At 41.3% G+C, this 17,377-nt stretch overlaps 1 protein-coding gene across 8 annotated transcripts in view; it reads left to right on the top strand.

Moving 5' to 3' along the window:
• The window catches only part of LOC126756393 (inositol-pentakisphosphate 2-kinase), a 214,613-nt gene extending 199,247 nt beyond the window's left edge, over positions 1 to 15,366 (top strand). For 6 of the 8 annotated variants that reach the window (XM_050469436.1, XM_050469441.1, XM_050469439.1 and 3 more), the window contains 9 exons: positions 149 to 1,142; positions 1,627 to 1,773; positions 4,079 to 4,179; positions 7,857 to 8,099; positions 8,688 to 8,746; positions 8,986 to 9,126; positions 12,788 to 13,277; positions 14,679 to 14,902; positions 14,988 to 15,366. In XM_050469436.1, the coding sequence (XP_050325393.1) occupies positions 515 to 1,142; positions 1,627 to 1,773; positions 4,079 to 4,179; positions 7,857 to 8,099; positions 8,688 to 8,746; positions 8,986 to 9,126; positions 12,788 to 13,277; positions 14,679 to 14,902; positions 14,988 to 15,165 (2,211 nt within the window). In that variant the 5' untranslated portion in view covers positions 149 to 514 and the 3' untranslated portion in view covers positions 15,166 to 15,366. Of the gene's footprint in view, positions 1 to 135; positions 1,143 to 1,626; positions 1,774 to 4,078; positions 4,180 to 7,856; positions 8,100 to 8,687; positions 8,747 to 8,985; positions 9,127 to 12,787; positions 13,278 to 14,678; positions 14,903 to 14,987 lie in introns of all 8 variants that reach the window. The other 2 variants (XM_050469438.1, XM_050469442.1) reach the window with 1 other exon arrangement.
• The last annotated feature ends 2,011 nt before the right edge of the window (positions 15,367 to 17,377 follow it).

The raw sequence follows: 17,377 nt of genomic DNA on the forward strand, positions 1-17,377 counted from the left end.
GTAAAATACTTCTTTAAATTCTTAATTTGTATTAATATTAAAAAATATTTTAGTACAAATTTCAATGTTATATTAAATTATTGGCAACATGATTATTTTGAAGAGCGAATACAAATCGCCTGTAATTTTCAAAAGTTTTAAATTTCAGCCAACATTCGCTTCGTGGTATGCAATTCGAAGGGCACTTAACATAATTTGTCGACGGACATGGATGCGCATTGCACACCATGTCCACCTAATCTGTTTATCTACAAGATAAGCTCTGGCTATGAATGTGACGCTTAATACAACAGAGTATAACAAGCCATACGAAAAATAACAAGAATTACACAAAAAAAAATAGCAATAACAAAATTAAAACTTTTCAATCCGCACACAGACGAGTTGTTTTTTGACAAGTGATATAACTGCGGTTGCAGTTGACCAGCTTCTCCCTACTGTTCCGGCTATATGCTTATCAACGGACATTCAGCTGGACAACTTTAACCGAGAACAGGGTGAAGAGCAACAAAAGATGGCAGCAAACACCAACATTGCCACAACCGACATCAACAAGCAAGGCGAGCAGCCACGGGACAGCACCCGCATGGCGTTTGTTGCCGCATCGCCAGCGCTAGCTCCATCGTCAACATCAGCCTCGCCACAACAAAAGCGACATCAAGAACAATGCTCAACGAAAATATTGCAAGCACTACTGGGTATTGCAGCGCAACCGCAAGGGGAGACACAATCGGACGAGCCGGAATCAGTGGCAACGCTAAAGCAGCAGTGGCATATGGAATTGAGCCAAATTGAGTTGATCTATCGCGCGGAGGGTAATGCAAATTTGGTGCTAGCATTGCCGCAATTTAAAAAAGTTTTGCGTCTGCCAAAAACGTCGAGACTGCCGACAACTAGCCACAGCAACAGCTCCAAATATAACGAAATGAAAATTGGTAATACACAACAGCAAACGGATGCGAATGTGGCGAAGGGGCGGCAAGTGCCCGACAAAGAGTGGCAGCAACATCAACAGCATCAACAACAACAAACACAACAACGGCAAACTCAAGAAATGCAATTGCAACATCAGCCAGAGCAGCAAAAACATCAGGAGGTAGTCCAAAGTGCTTCCGACCCGGCTGTAAATCAAAATGCAAAAGGTTAGTTTTTGTGGCAGGATATTATGTGGTGCGCTGTTTTGTCCTGATGGTGGCGTTATCGACCCGCACAACCAGCAAAGCGCCATCAACACTATGCGCATTATTGTTGTGCTAGCAATATTGTTTGGGCAGCGGAGACACACTCACACAAACATTCATGCATTTAGAGGCATAAACAGCTCAGCATTACAGCGTGCTGTGGCATTTGCTGCTGCTGCATTGTTATTTCTGTAGTGGCGTGGATATGCTTGTTGGCAAAACTTGGCACGAATCTCTGACGAAATGTGTTTATTTCATTTATTTGTTATAAAATTCCATTGGCTTCGCCGCTTGCAATCGCCACTGGTAGCAGCTGTTCTCCGTGCCAGATTTTGCCGTGCACTAAGCCATCTACATAAATACTTTGACTGCTGCTGTGCATAGTTTTCATTGCTGGTCATTTTATTGTTGGCTAATTTATTTCAAATTGTAACCGCAATTGCAGACTTGACAATGGAGGATTTTGTAGCTTACATCGAGGTAATACGAAAACTACTTGGTAGCGAGTTTGTATTCGAGACCGAGATTGTGCGGATAACGGCGGAGAAGGACATACGGTGGATAAATGAACGGATTCGTGCGGATCGACCAGGTGAGTTGGCGGGCGGGTTAGCAATTGAGTAGAGACAAATGGAAAGGTAATAAATTTTATGGAGATTTGCTATGTATACGTAATATTAAACATTTCTATGCCTTTTCTTTTATGTACATAAGTATATGTGTACAACGTTGTAAATTTATGAGGATGAGTCGATTTGCGTGCTAATTTAACTTTAATTTCTAAGAGTTTTATATTGCAAACTTTGCGGAGTAAAGCTGACCAAGGGGTTAATGCGGAAGAGATGCAAAAATTTTCTTCTAATTTAATTTCGAAAAAATTCTATAATATATTTAAAGCATAAAACAAATTTAAACTTTGTTCGTCTCGAAATTGCTAATCTCACCAGTTCTGATAGGATCTTACTAAATTGTCATGTTGAATATACATATTTGCTGGAATGGTAAGTAAGTAGCTGTAGCGGTTATCTAACGACGCACTTAGGCCTTTAGAAAGCTCTCTCTATCGGCTCTTCTGTGAACCACGTCGTGCTTCTTATGAAGTTTATTAGTCGACAAAGTTTTATCTGTGCAACCTCTGAAATATCCTCAAAATACCCTCGGCCGATAGTTGCGACTCTTTCCCTATCCCCCATGATACTGATCACCTCTTTGCATGCCCCGCCAACCTCACTCATCTAATACCCCTTTCCCTTTGGTCCGACTCGGTCGAAACAGCACGTTTCCTGGGCCTCCCGCTAGATGACGTCGACGACAACCTGGATAACCCTTACCATCCTAACGGGGATTGATACTCCGTTAAAACAACAACAACAACAAATCTTTCCCTATCCGTTCCCCCGACAGTCGGAACGGACCTGGATTTTTATCCAGCCAAGGACTGTCAACTTGGCACCATCCTCGAAATTACTTCAAAAATGTTTTCTGCCACTACAACAACAACAACAACTCTTTCTCTATAGTATCCTTGCTTACGTCTTGCCACCCAAACAGGGTTTGGATAACGGTTACAACAACTACAACACCAAGCTATAGCGCCTATAACTATGCAAACTTAAAAGAATGTAAGCTCATTGTTGTTGTTTTGCTAAGGACTAATCTCTCTTTAATACCCGTTGCCCTGCATACAAATACACTTCATGTGCAGTTTGTTTTTGCTAGTATGAACTTTCTAGAAAAATAAAACATGTCCACATAGTTTGCACATACGCCATTTGTTATTGTTGGATTTTTGCTGCATCATTCCAAAGCAATACTCTTTTCAATTTCCACAGAATTGTTATATAGCAGCAAGCTGTAATGGGACCACACCACCGCCTTAGTGTTGCACGAATTTTGCTGCACTTGCACATTTTATTGTGCGTCACTTGCCACACAGCCCGCCTGCCTGCCTCACCGACCGCCCGCCTGCTGCTTTCTGACAGTCATTGGATTTCGGCTATTATTGCTGCCACAACCTTGCTGCCCAACATCCCGTGCCTGCAACAGCGCATGCAATCGATCATAAAATTCCTCTATGCACTTCGGCACACCGACGGGCTTCTGGATCATAAGCGCTCAATGCAGTGGAGTCACAGTGTGAATGATTGTGGCATTATTGCAGCTGCACATTGTAGCTTATTGTTGCCTCCCATTCGTTTCAATTTCATAAGGCATTCTTTACGACACACCAAACTCACCGGGAGATAAAGGGCCATGATGCAAAAGAAAGGGAGATATAGAGCGGGAGAGCTGATAATGTTAGGTGCTGTTTGGGAGGCGTTTGGGGCATTCCCAGCTGACTTATTAAGCGTTTTAGTACACGCCAACCGAACAATGACAACTAACAGCTGGTGCAAAATGCCGCACGCTGGCGGCTGGGGTGGCGCTTGAGATGGATGGCAGTGGTGTGGTGAAGCAGGCGGTCATGTGGTGTGCGGGTGAAGCGCTGGCGCGCGGCTGAGTGACACACGTGGTTGCTGCAAACCTAATATTTCAACAAAGCTAACTTTGTTGTGCATGTTGCCACAGCTAATGCCACGCTGTGTAAATAGTACACATTCAGTGGGTTTAGCTGTAGCCATAAAGTAAATGCGTCCATATTGTGCAATATCGTAGTAAAATGCCCATTTCCTTAGCAATGCTGCACTCCACTCAACACTCACACCACTACGTTCTTTTCAGCATTTTCATCAATTGCATTTTTTACTATATTCTCTCTTTTATTTTCTTTTCTCTTTCATTTCGATTTTCATGTGCTTTTTTATCGGTGCTTCCGTTTGCGACGTCTTCCCTCGGCACCACGGCGCTGGAACTACCCACACATCGACTCGTTGGCGCTGGCGCTGGCGCTTTTGCAGCTTATCGTCGTGATAAAGAATTTTGTGGGGAATTCGGTTTGCTGCTGCCAGATGCTACACGCTTACCAATAGCATTCGATATTTTACTTTCCAATTTGCAGGTGAGTTTGGCAGCGCTGCCGTTAGATGAATTATGATGGTGTTCAGGTGTAATGCTGTTGCATGGAATTCCTCACACAGACACACACCCATACACATCTATGTAAATCCCTGTTACCAGCGCACCTCGATTATATCAGCGTTCCGGTGTTTGTTGGTGCTAGATCCACTCTCGGTGGGTATTGATTATAAATACTGTTTTCTGATATATTTTTTGTTTGTTTTGGTGTTCATAGAACTACACCAATTTCGGCTTCTTTATTGCGCCATCGGTGCAACGTGGCCATGCAACAGTGGCAATAAATCATCGCACTTGTTTTTCTCTTTAAACCGGAGTACAGCGGACCCAGTGGTTTATAGTTCGAACTAAAAAAAAAAACAAAAAACACATAGAAGGCAAGATTTTTGTGCACAAAAGTGATCGTTAACCTGGTTTAGGAGCATATTTCGGTGCAACGAGCATTTTAGCAAATTTTTAATGGCTGTGCCGTGGAATGACTTGGCATTTTATTACACTGTGGCTTAAATTTTTTTTACATAGTTTGGTGAAAACAAAAATTCGCTTTATTGAGCGTTTATATGTCGAAATCTATAAAGTGGCAATTTATGGGCAAAAACAGCAATTTTCTAAAATTCCAGGTAAAGAATATTTGCGTACGATAGTTTAGGTAATGAAAGTTGTGATCAGTTTCTACGTTTTTCGGAAAATGTCCCGGCAAATACATATACAATAACAACTTCAAGACTAAGTATTACTGTCACTTACTTCCAATATTTAATTGATTATCAACAAATAAGGAAGGACTTAGTTCGGATACAACCCAACAGTTTATACTCTCGTAATTGTCAAAGATCAAAACCAGCGACATATTTCTCGCTGAGAGCAGGAATTTGTAAAAATGGTTGCGAAAGTATTCATTATTCGACGAAATAATGAACAAATCGCGATCATAATTGGCACCTAGCTAAAATCATAGGCCATGTCCGATGTATCAATATTAATATTATATTAAGGGTTGGAGCTTGGACTGAATTCATTCATATAAATATCGCAATATATTGGTAAAAAAAAGCACCCGGAAATTGTAATTAAATTCCCCTTAATTGACCTTATTTACTAATCCAAATATGAGCGCGATCTGTCAACCAGTTAGTTTACATCAGCTGCTTAAGTCGGTACACTTCAGTAGTGCGTTGTGATTTTTAAAATGGGTAAAAATATTATACCTTGAATTTGTCTCAAATTTTGTATTTCTAACCGTAATATCGTGTGGGGAATCGTTGCAAATGTTAGAAAAGGCTTAAGGTGATTCGTTATAGTAGAAATACAAGCCTACGAGTAGCACAAAGCCTTCAAAGACAGTCGAGAGATCGTTGAAGACATGCCTCGATTTGGAGGAACTTCGAGCTTTCAACTGAGGAAAATACTAAAAAAGTAAAGGATATGGTGCTTAAAAATCATGAGGCAAGTGTTAGAGAGATGGCAAGAGAGCTCGACATCTCTTGCGAGTCCGTTCGAATGATTTTGGTAGATACAAGTATTTTGGATATGAAAGCATGTATTTTTAAACATGCGTGATCCTCTGAATTTCGATTCCACATTCATGAAGAGCATTATAACTGCCGATAGGGCATGAGTGTATGAATTTGACATGCAAACATGTCAACATGTCTTCGGAATGGAACCCGTTTTCAGTCGATCGAAGAGATAGAACAAAATTCGCTGAAGGAGCTGAAGGCCATCCCAAAAAGTGCTAATGAAAAGTGTTTCGAGGATTGGATTGGGTCGTTGGCATACATGTATTACATCTGATGTGTATAATAATGGGTATAATAATTACGGGGTTATAGGCCGATAAAATGAATGTATCGAATAAAATATAATATAAGTAGGCGTGAAAGTAGTCCTAAATCGCCTATTTTTACACGGTAACATAAATATCCTAGGGTAGTATTGTGTACCGAATTTGGTTGCAATTTGTCCAGTCGCTACTGATATTTAAGATACTATCATCTTAAAGTCATTCCCTTTGTCCAATTTTGGTACTGGTTCCTTTAAAGAATTTTATGCCGGTATTCTGCTTGTCACGATTGTCTCATGTCTCTAATTGTCACAATCGCAATTTAGTCTCTGTTAGTCAGGAGTCTCATTTTGGTATTCTGGCAGATACAGTATACTACTATACTATACTAACAGGCTGTTCTACACACTTATAGTTCTCGTCGGTACTAACGAGAATTTTTTTCACTCCTAACTTTTTATTTTACAACCCTTTCTTTGCTAAAATAAAAGGACTTTTTTTTTCAAAGTCCGCCATTTTGTTATTTTCCCTTGAAATTTAACTTCAGTAGTTCCGACCAGAATGATATGTCTATAGATTAAGAATAATCAAGAATATTTGATTTCGGATAACCTCAAGAGCCAAAATCACCCGGCCACCCACGTGCATTTTTTTGAGGTTCCAACTTCGAGTGACAATAATAATTGTAATAAAGTATTAAAATTTTACAAATAAATATTTTTTTTTATATTTTCAATATGTAAATAAAAACACTCTAAATATTCGAGATAATTAATTTTTATATTCCTATAAAAAACCACCCTCCAAAGAAGTAAGTACCTTAAAAAATTCTGATGTGTAGCACGAAAGCCGTAAAGGCCACCTTGAAAAAGAGTATTAAAGTATCTTTTATATACCAAGCACATGCTCAAAAAAGCTTGGAAGAAAAGAATTCGATTTCATAGCTCTAAACATTGAATCTCCCTTAATATTTAGGTTACGTGGGAGCTTTAAACTGGTTACCACTTAACTTGCTCCTCGAACAAAGCTTACAATGCCTTAGCAACTCAATTTTTACAATGAACTAGAGGGCGAGAGTTTATATCTATCCACCCTAAATTTAACTTTTAGTTTACCAGTTTACAGGCTGTTTCTTACTAGTTTTGCGTTGCTAAAACCGAAAATGGTAGAAAAAATTTCTTAACACGTAGGATTTTTTTTTTTATTGTAATCAAGAAATTTGGGGTTAAATCACCATCATTTTCTAAACTTTTTCCTCAGATTTGTCGCGTAGTGTTATTTGTAATTGAAGAGATCGTGCTGAATATGAAAAGAAGTTTAATATTCTAGTAGAGAATATCAAAAGTAGTGAATGATAAATGAAAATCCATAACAATCAACAGTTGCCCATAAAAAATATAATTATGGAACCGCTGCTATAATTTTTATATCCCTCCAATATGCATATCATCTGGTTTAAGCGCTTACATACTTCCTTTATGCGACTTTTGTATGTTCTTTTCAATTGCACAATAACATTTTTAACGCCACCATCGTGTGCAGCCAATTGAAAGCACAATAATTATTTCCAATTTGAACTTGCTTGCACCGTTATGCACCGACTGCCATTCGTATTTTTCATATTTATGCGATAACTGGAATTTACGCCATTTACAACCACATATTTCTGTGTGTGTGTGTGTGTGTGTGCGCTCGTTTACTTTATGCACTTTATTGTTGATGCTTTCCAGCAGCAATTTCACAATGCGCGGCAATTAACAATATGTTGTTTATTCTTCTCTTTCCATAAAACGCATAACGGAACACATGGCAAACAACAACACCCAAACAACAAATACGGCAATAAAAATGGCGTAAAATAAAAAATGCAATCGAAGGCGGAATTGATCGGCGACACATACGCCATCGAAATAAAACCGAAGCAGGGCTGGCTGCTACCCACCGAGGTCGTCAGCAATTTATGCGAATTGAAGAAAGGGCCAGCGCTGGCCACTGCAACAGCAGCAGCGGCGGCGGAGCAGCGGCAAGAAGCCAAAGGAGCGGAGCAAGTGGAGGGAATGGAAGCGCCAGCGCGCAGCCACGTCGCAAGGTGTCGCTTCTGTGCGATGCAATTTCTGAAGGTAAGGCGGGAGAGCGCGCCGTAAACGCCCGCGACAATGGCATAAAAAGCGCTGACGAACAGCCACAACGCCAACAACGGCCGAAAGTGAACAGGCGGTGGAAGAAAAATAATAACGGTTCAACAAAACACCGGCATACCGCAGCATTGCCGGCAAACAATTCCGTTTATTTCGCTTATTCCGTTTTTCATTGCGCGCACTTGCAATTGCCCGGAACGTCACGTGGTGCGCCACGTGGTATGAGCAACATTGCTGCCCGCGGCCGCGTTGCGCCGAGCGAGCGAAATTGTCATTGAATGCGCCGTGCTTTATTGCGCCACTGCTACGGTGATTCTACGCTTCTGCTTGGCTGCTGAAAAGCATTTCTTATGCAAATTCAGTCGTTGAACCGCAAACAGATTCCTGCTTTTTACTTCACGCTTCCGCCATACATTTTTATGCGCTCGGCGGTTGCTGGTGTGTGCGTTTGTGTGTATGTATATTTGCGTGTTGTGCTTTTAATATTGCTTTTGTTTACGGCGCTTTGCTGCTCGTTTTTACTTCCGTCACTTTTTTCCTGCTCTTATTCGTTTGCTCTCTTCCCTGCAGCTGCACACGGGCAAAATCAACAGGCGAACTTCTTATTGCCCGCTGGCGTTGTTTTCCGGGTAAGTTGTGCGGCATCTGTTGGATCTATTTTTTGAAATTCTTATGTGCACTGTGCGGAAGTTCCGAAGTATGTGCGTAAGCGGCTTTTGATTGTTGAATTATGCCGCAAAGTTTTTGTAGCGCAAACTCCTCATGTATATTTAGTTTGCGTAGTTTGATATTTCTTATAATTGTTTTGCAACTGATTTCATTTCTGGTTTGCTTACTAATTCTTGTCCGTTGTCTTGTTTTCCTTAAGTGTTCCAGCGCAAATGGTTACCGCCATCGATGCTCTACTGCGGTGTCCGCAAAATAATTTACGAATATTTCGTAACGGTATTTTAGTGTATGATGGCGAAAAGCATTGCTACGAAGATTTGGCGCAGACTATATTTCCAGGGTAAGTGTGCTGCTTTTGATTACCTATAATCACATCATCATACATTATTATTATTATTATCGAATATGACCGCAAATACGTGAACAAATTTATTGAACGATATTTGGAGAATATAAAAGGTGATCCATTTCGAGGTTCTCTAATTTTTTTAAGAAAAAACACAGCAACTTCAAATTTAATGGGGAATGTTAATTATCATTCGAAATAGCATTCTTTGGCATTCATTTTTTGAAGATTATCTCTTTCAAATGTTTGCGCGGCTACGTCTCAGATGTTCCACCCGTTGAGTCCAATTTTCGAGGACTCGTTCCAGTATTTCGACTGGTAAATAACGAATGACACGCGTGATATGTTGCTCCAAGGTCTGAATCGAAGCGAGATTGTCCGCATAGACCTTAGACTATACACATCCCTACAGGAAAAAGTCTAACGGAGTGAAATCACACGATCTTGGTGTCCAATTGACAGGCCCAAAATGTGAAATTACCTGTTCACCAAAGTGTTCTCTCGGTCTATTGATTGATGCGATATGTGAAAAGTGGCGCCACATGTCGCCGAGATCAGGAGCTTCAGTTTCAGGCATCAAATGGTCGATTATCTTACCGCGATAAAGATCGCCATTGACGGTTACGTTCTCACGGGCATCCTCTTCGAAGAAATATGGACCGATGATTCCACCGGCCTGCAAACCACATCAAACCGTTGTTTTTTTCTGGATAAAATGACAGCTCTTGAATCCTTTCAGGTTGCTGTTCGTCCCAAATGCGGCAATTTTGCTTGCTTACATATCTATTGAGCCATAAATAGATCTTATCGCTGAACAAAATTTGGCTCAAAAACGTCGGATCTTCTTGGAACTTTTCAAGAGCTCATAGAGCGAAGCGCTGTCGCTTGGGAAAGACTTAAAATGCGCCAACTCGTTCCATACGTCAGTCCGAGTCGCTGCGAACGGCGCCGAAACGATTCTCCACGGTCTTCGTGTACACTCTCAGCTACGGCTGCTTTGTTTTCTTCACTGCGTGTTGGACATGGTCCTTTCGGTCGAATATTATCCCATAATGAATGCTTGGTCTAAAGATGGTTGAGTGTTGCGAATGGTACAGCGATAAGCTTTAAGTACCCTTTGATAAACCAAAGTTAAAAACAATCATCTAATATTGGTGATGCCGGTTTGAGCAGCACAAAACCCATTAATTTTGTTAACCTTTTTTAAATATATATATGATAGGCTGAACCATATTTGTATAGCATTTTCGAACAACCAAATTAACTTAGTACATTGAGATTATAACTGTGAAATCGGTTTTTGTCTTTCGCCCAGGTGGCTACTCGATTAACGATCTAAGCAATCCAAATAATTGTTATCTAGCCCGTTAGGATGGTAAGGTTCAGTTAAGTTGTCATCGAGGTCATCCAACGGTAAGCCCAGGAAACGTGCCGTTTCGAAGGGTTCGGACCATAGGAGAGGGGTGTCAGATGTGTAAGGTTAGCTGGGAATGCAAATTGGTGGTTAAAGTAATGCGCATGATGGACATATATGTATTTTATATGTCGGAATCGATTCTGTATAAGTAGGAGTTCAACCTGCTACAGTATCCAAAACAAAGGTGCGCAAGAAGATTCTAGATTCTCGCGGCAACTCAAGGTCGCCGTCTGCAATGGGTGGTGGTTTGACTCCAAGTACGCCATTCACTAAGAGGGAGTCGATTAAGGTGTTTATGGCTCCACTGTGAATGGCGGTCAGTGCATGTATGAAGTTAGTTGCGTCGTCGAAGTAGTTGAGGAAAGATCTCTTGATGCACATGAAGCGGTTGCGTTTCAAGTAGGTGACTGTAGAGATGATTTCTACGAAAACGCCCCACCAGAAACTGCTTGGAGAGGAGGCACATTGTGTAAATATTCGATAGAAGACATCAAGAGGCATCCCGTTATAATCCGGAGTGCAGTTTTTGACACACCTGAAGCCTCCTCGTCTTCATTTAACTACATCCAGGCGACCATTAGGGTGCAGCGTAGTAGACCGGTCGGCCAATTGCCTTATATGTTGCCAACAACGTTTCTTTGTCTTTTCCCCATGTGCTGCCTGCTAGCGACGCTTACACCTTAAAGATATTGACAGTTGGAATTTTAACGCCATCGACTGCAATATTAAAGTTAAGTCTGTACTCCTTCGTCCAGTTTGTGAATATGGTCGCGGTGGTTTTAATGGAAGAGAGTGTTATTACTCATATGTTCAGCCAACTGGCTTGCGGTTTCGTTTTTATCAAAACACAACTGTTAAATATGGAGTATTTCCTCTTTTGCTGGCAAACATCTTCGAATACTGGGTCAAGCAATCTCAAAACTATATGAAAGAATTTTTTTGGACGAATTGTTATTTTCTAACGCCATATTGCGTAATTCGATCGAAGATTCAGATTATTAAATCCGTCTATGGGAAAGGATGGATATCACCAGGTTTGCGCATCAAACACTACAAAATTGGATAGTGGCTTTAGCAAACAAAAAGTAGTAAATAATCTCGACAGTATCATATTAAAGTTCAAAAATGGGCACATTTTGGTGTGGACTTGGTGTAATTATTTTTTCACTTGGCAATACAGACAGACAGTTTGGTCTTTCTTGTATAAAGATGATTAGTAGAGGATTTTATCTTCCCAAGTCAGTTCTTATCACTGACTCTTTATCAAAAATATCGGTTTTGTTCCTGATAATAAGTAGTCTGGAGTTAAAAGTGAATGAAATGAGTTCAGTGTGTTTTCTTCCCTGTCAATTAGGTGAACATGTTTCAGAGTAATCTCGCGATTTTAAGGGCCATAGATCAAAAACTTAACAATTAGTTTAAAACATACTTACTCTTGAGTTCCCAGTTACGCTTTTTTCCCTTTCTTCATAATGATTTTTATACTTCCCACTTTCTAGGCCTTTGGGTTTCTGAAAGTTTGTTCGAAAATAGTTAGAAGTTGAGGAATTTTTATATCTTAAAGTCAAAAAAGTTCGAGGCTTTTTATTTTTTCCGCTAAAATGTGCGAAACGCCATCAATCAGAGCAATATATTTTTACTCGCTGCACACATTTTGACGCACATCGACACATTTTTGGTCTTTTTTCGTATTTAAGCTGCAAATAAATGGGACAACCATGGCTGCACAATTACATTTGCAGTTGAGTGCGCCCACAATGGACCGACTGCACACACACACACACATTCCGTTGACCACTTTGGTTAGGTCCTCCACTTTTTCCATTTACGCTCACTCGGCACTGTGTCCCAGAAAAAATTCAATAAATAACACAAACTAAACAATTCATTTATTTATTCAACCATTTTTCCTCTCTACTGTAAATAAATATTTTACAACATTTTTCGCTTTTGTACACTTCTACACACTCTTTTCGTTTGTATATATGTATACAACATGCACTTCACACGCGACCCCCCGCCCACTCGTGCAACATCCGGTGCTGCCCTCGATGGAATGACGACACCTTTTCGCGCACTGGACCGGCGCTGGTCGTCAACGTGCCACATCCATAACATAACATGACATTGCAATGAAAACTGCAATTCTGCAACAATAACAACAACGTTGACAAAAATGAAAAAACGGCAATAAAATGTGAAAAATGCCGAAAAATGGCGAAAAATGTCCAACAACAGGCAAATAGAGCTTTTAAAAGATTTGGTGGTGGCGTGCCTGCTGAGGGACTACACGGCCAACGACAACAGCAGCGACGGCGCCGGCGGTGGCGAAGGTAGCAGCAGCAGCGTTGCAACCAACGACGAACCCGCTGACATTGTTGAAGTGGCCAAAGCTGCTTCTGGTCAGCCGCACTTAAGCGCGGCGTCAGAACAAAGCGCCATGGCAGAGGAGAAACAAAGAGCGGACGAGATGTGGAGGACGACGGAAGAAAGTAGCGTGATGCCAGCACATCTAACGGATAGTGCCCGAGGGGCGACGGAGCCGGCAGCACGAGTGGCTTCTAGAGGCGCGCCGACTCCGCCCCGTCCACGGACCAAGACGACGACAAGGACTGACACTGTTGCACTGGAGACAACTTCGCAAGCACAAATCACCGAAGTGGAAACGCTGTGCTTACCGGCAAATTGTGTGCTGCAAAAAATTTTGCATCTGCAATTGTTGGCCAAGGTGAGGAAACCTTCACTTTAAGTGTATGCAAGTGTAGGGCTGTGTGTGTGTGACTTACTTTATTTAAATGTGCTTTTGTTGTGTGTGTTTGGTCGAGGGCCGCGTCGAGGAAGACGAGCCACAACATGGCTAACCGGTGAGGATTTACACAGAACGAGTTGCAAACCAAGAAATAAAAACAATGTGGGAAAGGCGAAAAGCAAAATAAAATTAAAAATGCCACCGAAATGAAGTCCAACAATAAAACCGACAACGCTTGCCGAATAAGAGACGAAAATATAAATAAAAATTAAAATGCGACATTGTATGTGGACAGTTTAACAGTTAAGTTACACAAGCATACAGGTCGGCATTAGGGGCATGACCTCTCTGTAAAGAGAATAGAAATAAACCAAAAGTCACCGGCTCCTTTAGCTTCCCAATCCTTTGTGATGTCGAATACCCGCTGTTAGCCCAAAGTGTAGGGAATTTCTTTAAGGCTACCTAACAGACCAATTTACAACCTATCAACCTACCAATTTACAACCTCTGGAACGTAGAAGACCCTTATACAATTACAGAGTTTGTCCGGAAGGTAATAGAACTGATTTTCTTTTGCCGCGACTGTACCTCGGAGCGAGCGCGCACCGACTGGATTCGATAGAGGGTGTTCCTAGCTAACGAACGACCGGCAGGTCAGAATGTTTTGGTGGCACCAGGCCTTTTTCTAATGCCCGGAAGAGGTCGCTGAAGAAGAAAAAGAGGAAAGATGAGCAAACACTGAGAAACTAGTTTTGGTTTATACAGACAGACTGACGGACAGACGGACAGACGGACATGGCTGAATCAACCCAACTCGTCTTATACAAGTATATACATGTTTTATGGTCTCCGATGTTCCTTTTCGGGACGTACACCCTACTCAGGATATAAAATCCATATTTGCTTTTAGGATGGTCATACCCCAACAAAGCGCACTTGTTTACCTGAGTTGGTCGCAAAACGGCAAACTGCCACTCAAGTGGTTGGCCGAAAAGTGTGCAGCTAGTAATTTCCACTTGGATGCCGGCCAAGGTAATGGGAAATGAAAAGCCGCCACGACTCTGAGGCCACCACGAGCAAACAAAACAAATGCTGGCACAGGCTTCCCTTGTACATGTGTGTGCCGGGAAGTAATTGTCAGTACAGTCAGCTTATTCGGCGCTTTCGCGCAGTCCGCGTTTGTTTGGATGGCTTGTCAGCTTCGTCTTCTCGCGGTCGGTGGTCAGTGGACGGTTGTTGGCTGGCTGCCGTCGCCTTTGTTTAAGTTATATTTAAGAGTGTCGTCAATACTTCCTTTTGCTTTCAAGTGACATTTTTATCGCATTTCTCACTCAATCCATCTTCCGTTCTCTACAACTTCGCCGCGCTCGCATTCCGCAGCACCACATGCCCGCTCTGCATGCGGCCGGTTATGCGCGTAAATCGGAAAAATCATACAACGCCTTAAAAGCCTTGTTGCAGCATTCGTGCCAACAACAAATTGGCGATGCATTGCAGCCCGTGGAAGCATACATGCTGGGCGCCACAGCGCTTGACTGCTCGGTAATGGTGGCGTTTCAGGAAATATCCACGCACAATACAGAGCTCGCGCATCCACGTTCGCCGTAAGTAGAATGATAATCGTATGCAGCTGCCACCGCGTAATTAATGACATATTTAATTCACTTTTTTTTTGCTCGTTTCTTTCAGTGAAATGACAACAGCGACTGCGCTGCCGAGGCATTGCGTCGTTTTGCCGCGCTATAAAAGAACCTTCCTTACCAAAGTCACGCTGGTCGACCTGGATCCAAAGCCTGATAGTCACTTGTGTAAATACATTAAACAGACGTCTCAAGCCCTCAACTTATTTATGGATAGCAGTTCGTGATGGCCAGCTTGTTTGTCTTGGCGCATGTGTGTGTGCTTACAAGGCGAAAGAGTCGGTAAAAGCCTTGAAAAGGAAGTACAGCATAACATTAACGCTCCGGAATGTAAATATAAAAATGTAAATACATCTCTTTTTTTGTTAATATATTCTTCGTAATAAATGCAGTGTTAAATTAAAAAATGCACTCAGCCTCAAATTGAAGACTTTCTTGCATATATACTATGTATACATATGTCTATTTCAACTGCATTTCAATATCCTATTCATATAAAATATGCTATAAAGATAGGTTTAAATTCCTTGAGTTAGTGCTGAAAAGTTTGTGGAAGTGTATATATAAGCTCACGACAACTCAGAAGCGATCTATCAGTCCAGCTACATATGTGAAAGTTTTAGGCTGTGTGTCACAAAACCCCTGATAACTCTGATAAAAACCGAGCAAAAAGTCGCCACAATCTTCCTATCAGATGGGATAAATAAGGTCGGTAGGTCGTGCGACTTTATTAATCTAATCTTGGAGAAAATAATTCGAGCTGCAGAACTAAAAAGAGAAAGTTCCATCTTCTATAACAGTATACTGCTGCGGGCGTATCATTAGCCTCAACAACCGCGCCGTTAGTTCTGATTTCTCCAGACTGAATAAGGAAGCGAAGCAAATGGGTCTGAAAGTGAGAGGGGCCAAGACGAAATACTACATATCCTGTTATCGAACAAATAGTCGTCGCACTCGCGACTTGACTCCCATATCTCTGTTGCCAATCACAGCTTCGAAGTCGTAGGTAATTTCAACCAAAATGTCAGTCTTGAAATCCAACGCAGAAGGTGCTAGGTCATGTTGTCCGAATGGACGAAAACACTCCAGCTCTGAAAGTATTCAACGTAGTACCCGCCGAGGGAAGCAGAGGAAGATCTCAACTCCGTTGGAAATACAAGGTGGAGAAGGGCGTGGTTACACTAGTAATCTCCAATTGGCGCTAAACAGCGAAAAGGAAGAACGACTGGCGTACTGTTGTAAACTGGGCTTTAACCGCATAAGCGTTGTCTACGCCAATAAAGAAGAAGAAGTCACTTAACCTTCCATCCATAATAGACATCGTCGATGTGTTTTTATCCTTAGGCATGGCATTTAAACTCATCATAGTTCTGAGCTCACTTTCGACTTCAATAATGGTAATTTTGTGGATTTCGTCCCGAAAGTACTTCGCTGTTTCGACGGCCAAGAATTAATGAATTCAATTTTTGAAGGAATTACAGTAAGGGCGTTCGGCATCGACAAGAGTTAGATGTGGTAAGGTCTGGTTTTTAGGCAGGTGAGATTAAACTACGCAGCCACTCTTTTCAAAAAAAGTCTTAAAGTCTTGTCATGATCGAAAATTATTGTCTCGCGTCTAGTCGCAAACTACGGACGTTTCTCGGCAATCCATCACTACAATTCGATGAGTTGTTATCAGTTATAGCGTTCCCCTTGGTCATGGATAACCGGTATTGCCGTTGATTTGGCTGGTTAACTAGGTTTCACATATGATTTCTTTGCGTTTAGGGTTGTAATGGATCCATTTTTCATCATCCTGTAGTGTGGAAAGAGCATTTCTGGCATGAAAAATTGCTTTTCAACGTCTCGGCTTGAATTTATATGACATTGAATTAACTTGCCCAGGTAGTTTTTCGTCTTCCAAGCCAAAATCACTCAGTTAGAGCAAGTTCTCCATAAACTTTCACCAAATTCCAACTACTTTTGGCTAAGTTTTCTTCTTCTTAGAGTAATGAAAAGAACTCCCTGCAAAAGCACTTGTTCAGACTCAAAGTTCGACATATATGATTATCCTGACGCTTCCAATGAAGAGTTTCTACTGAAAATGATACAATAACAGTACCTTTCCCTATTGGAACCTTACGAATATAGTTAATGACACAGCCGGACTTCAAATATTTTTTTCATTCTGCTCCTTAAAAAAAGTAACTGCGTTTTGAACCACCGTGCTCTTGAAATGAATGTTCGCGGTGATGCGGTTGTCAATAAGAAACGACTGACTGGTAGCGTCTGGGCGCACCCTTAAACAAAAATGCAAGCGAAGTAAATTCGCTTTTCATAAGAAATCAGTAAAATATTTCACACTTACGTTCAACACGAATTTTTAGTACCCTTTAAATTACTATTCATTTATTAATATCAAAATGTGTGAATACTGATTGTAAAAAAATAGCAAAAGAT

Source organism: Bactrocera neohumeralis, chromosome 4 (genome assembly GCF_024586455.1).
Source record: "Bactrocera neohumeralis isolate Rockhampton chromosome 4, APGP_CSIRO_Bneo_wtdbg2-racon-allhic-juicebox.fasta_v2, whole genome shotgun sequence".
Classification (NCBI taxonomy): Eukaryota; Metazoa; Arthropoda; class Insecta; order Diptera; family Tephritidae; genus Bactrocera; species Bactrocera neohumeralis.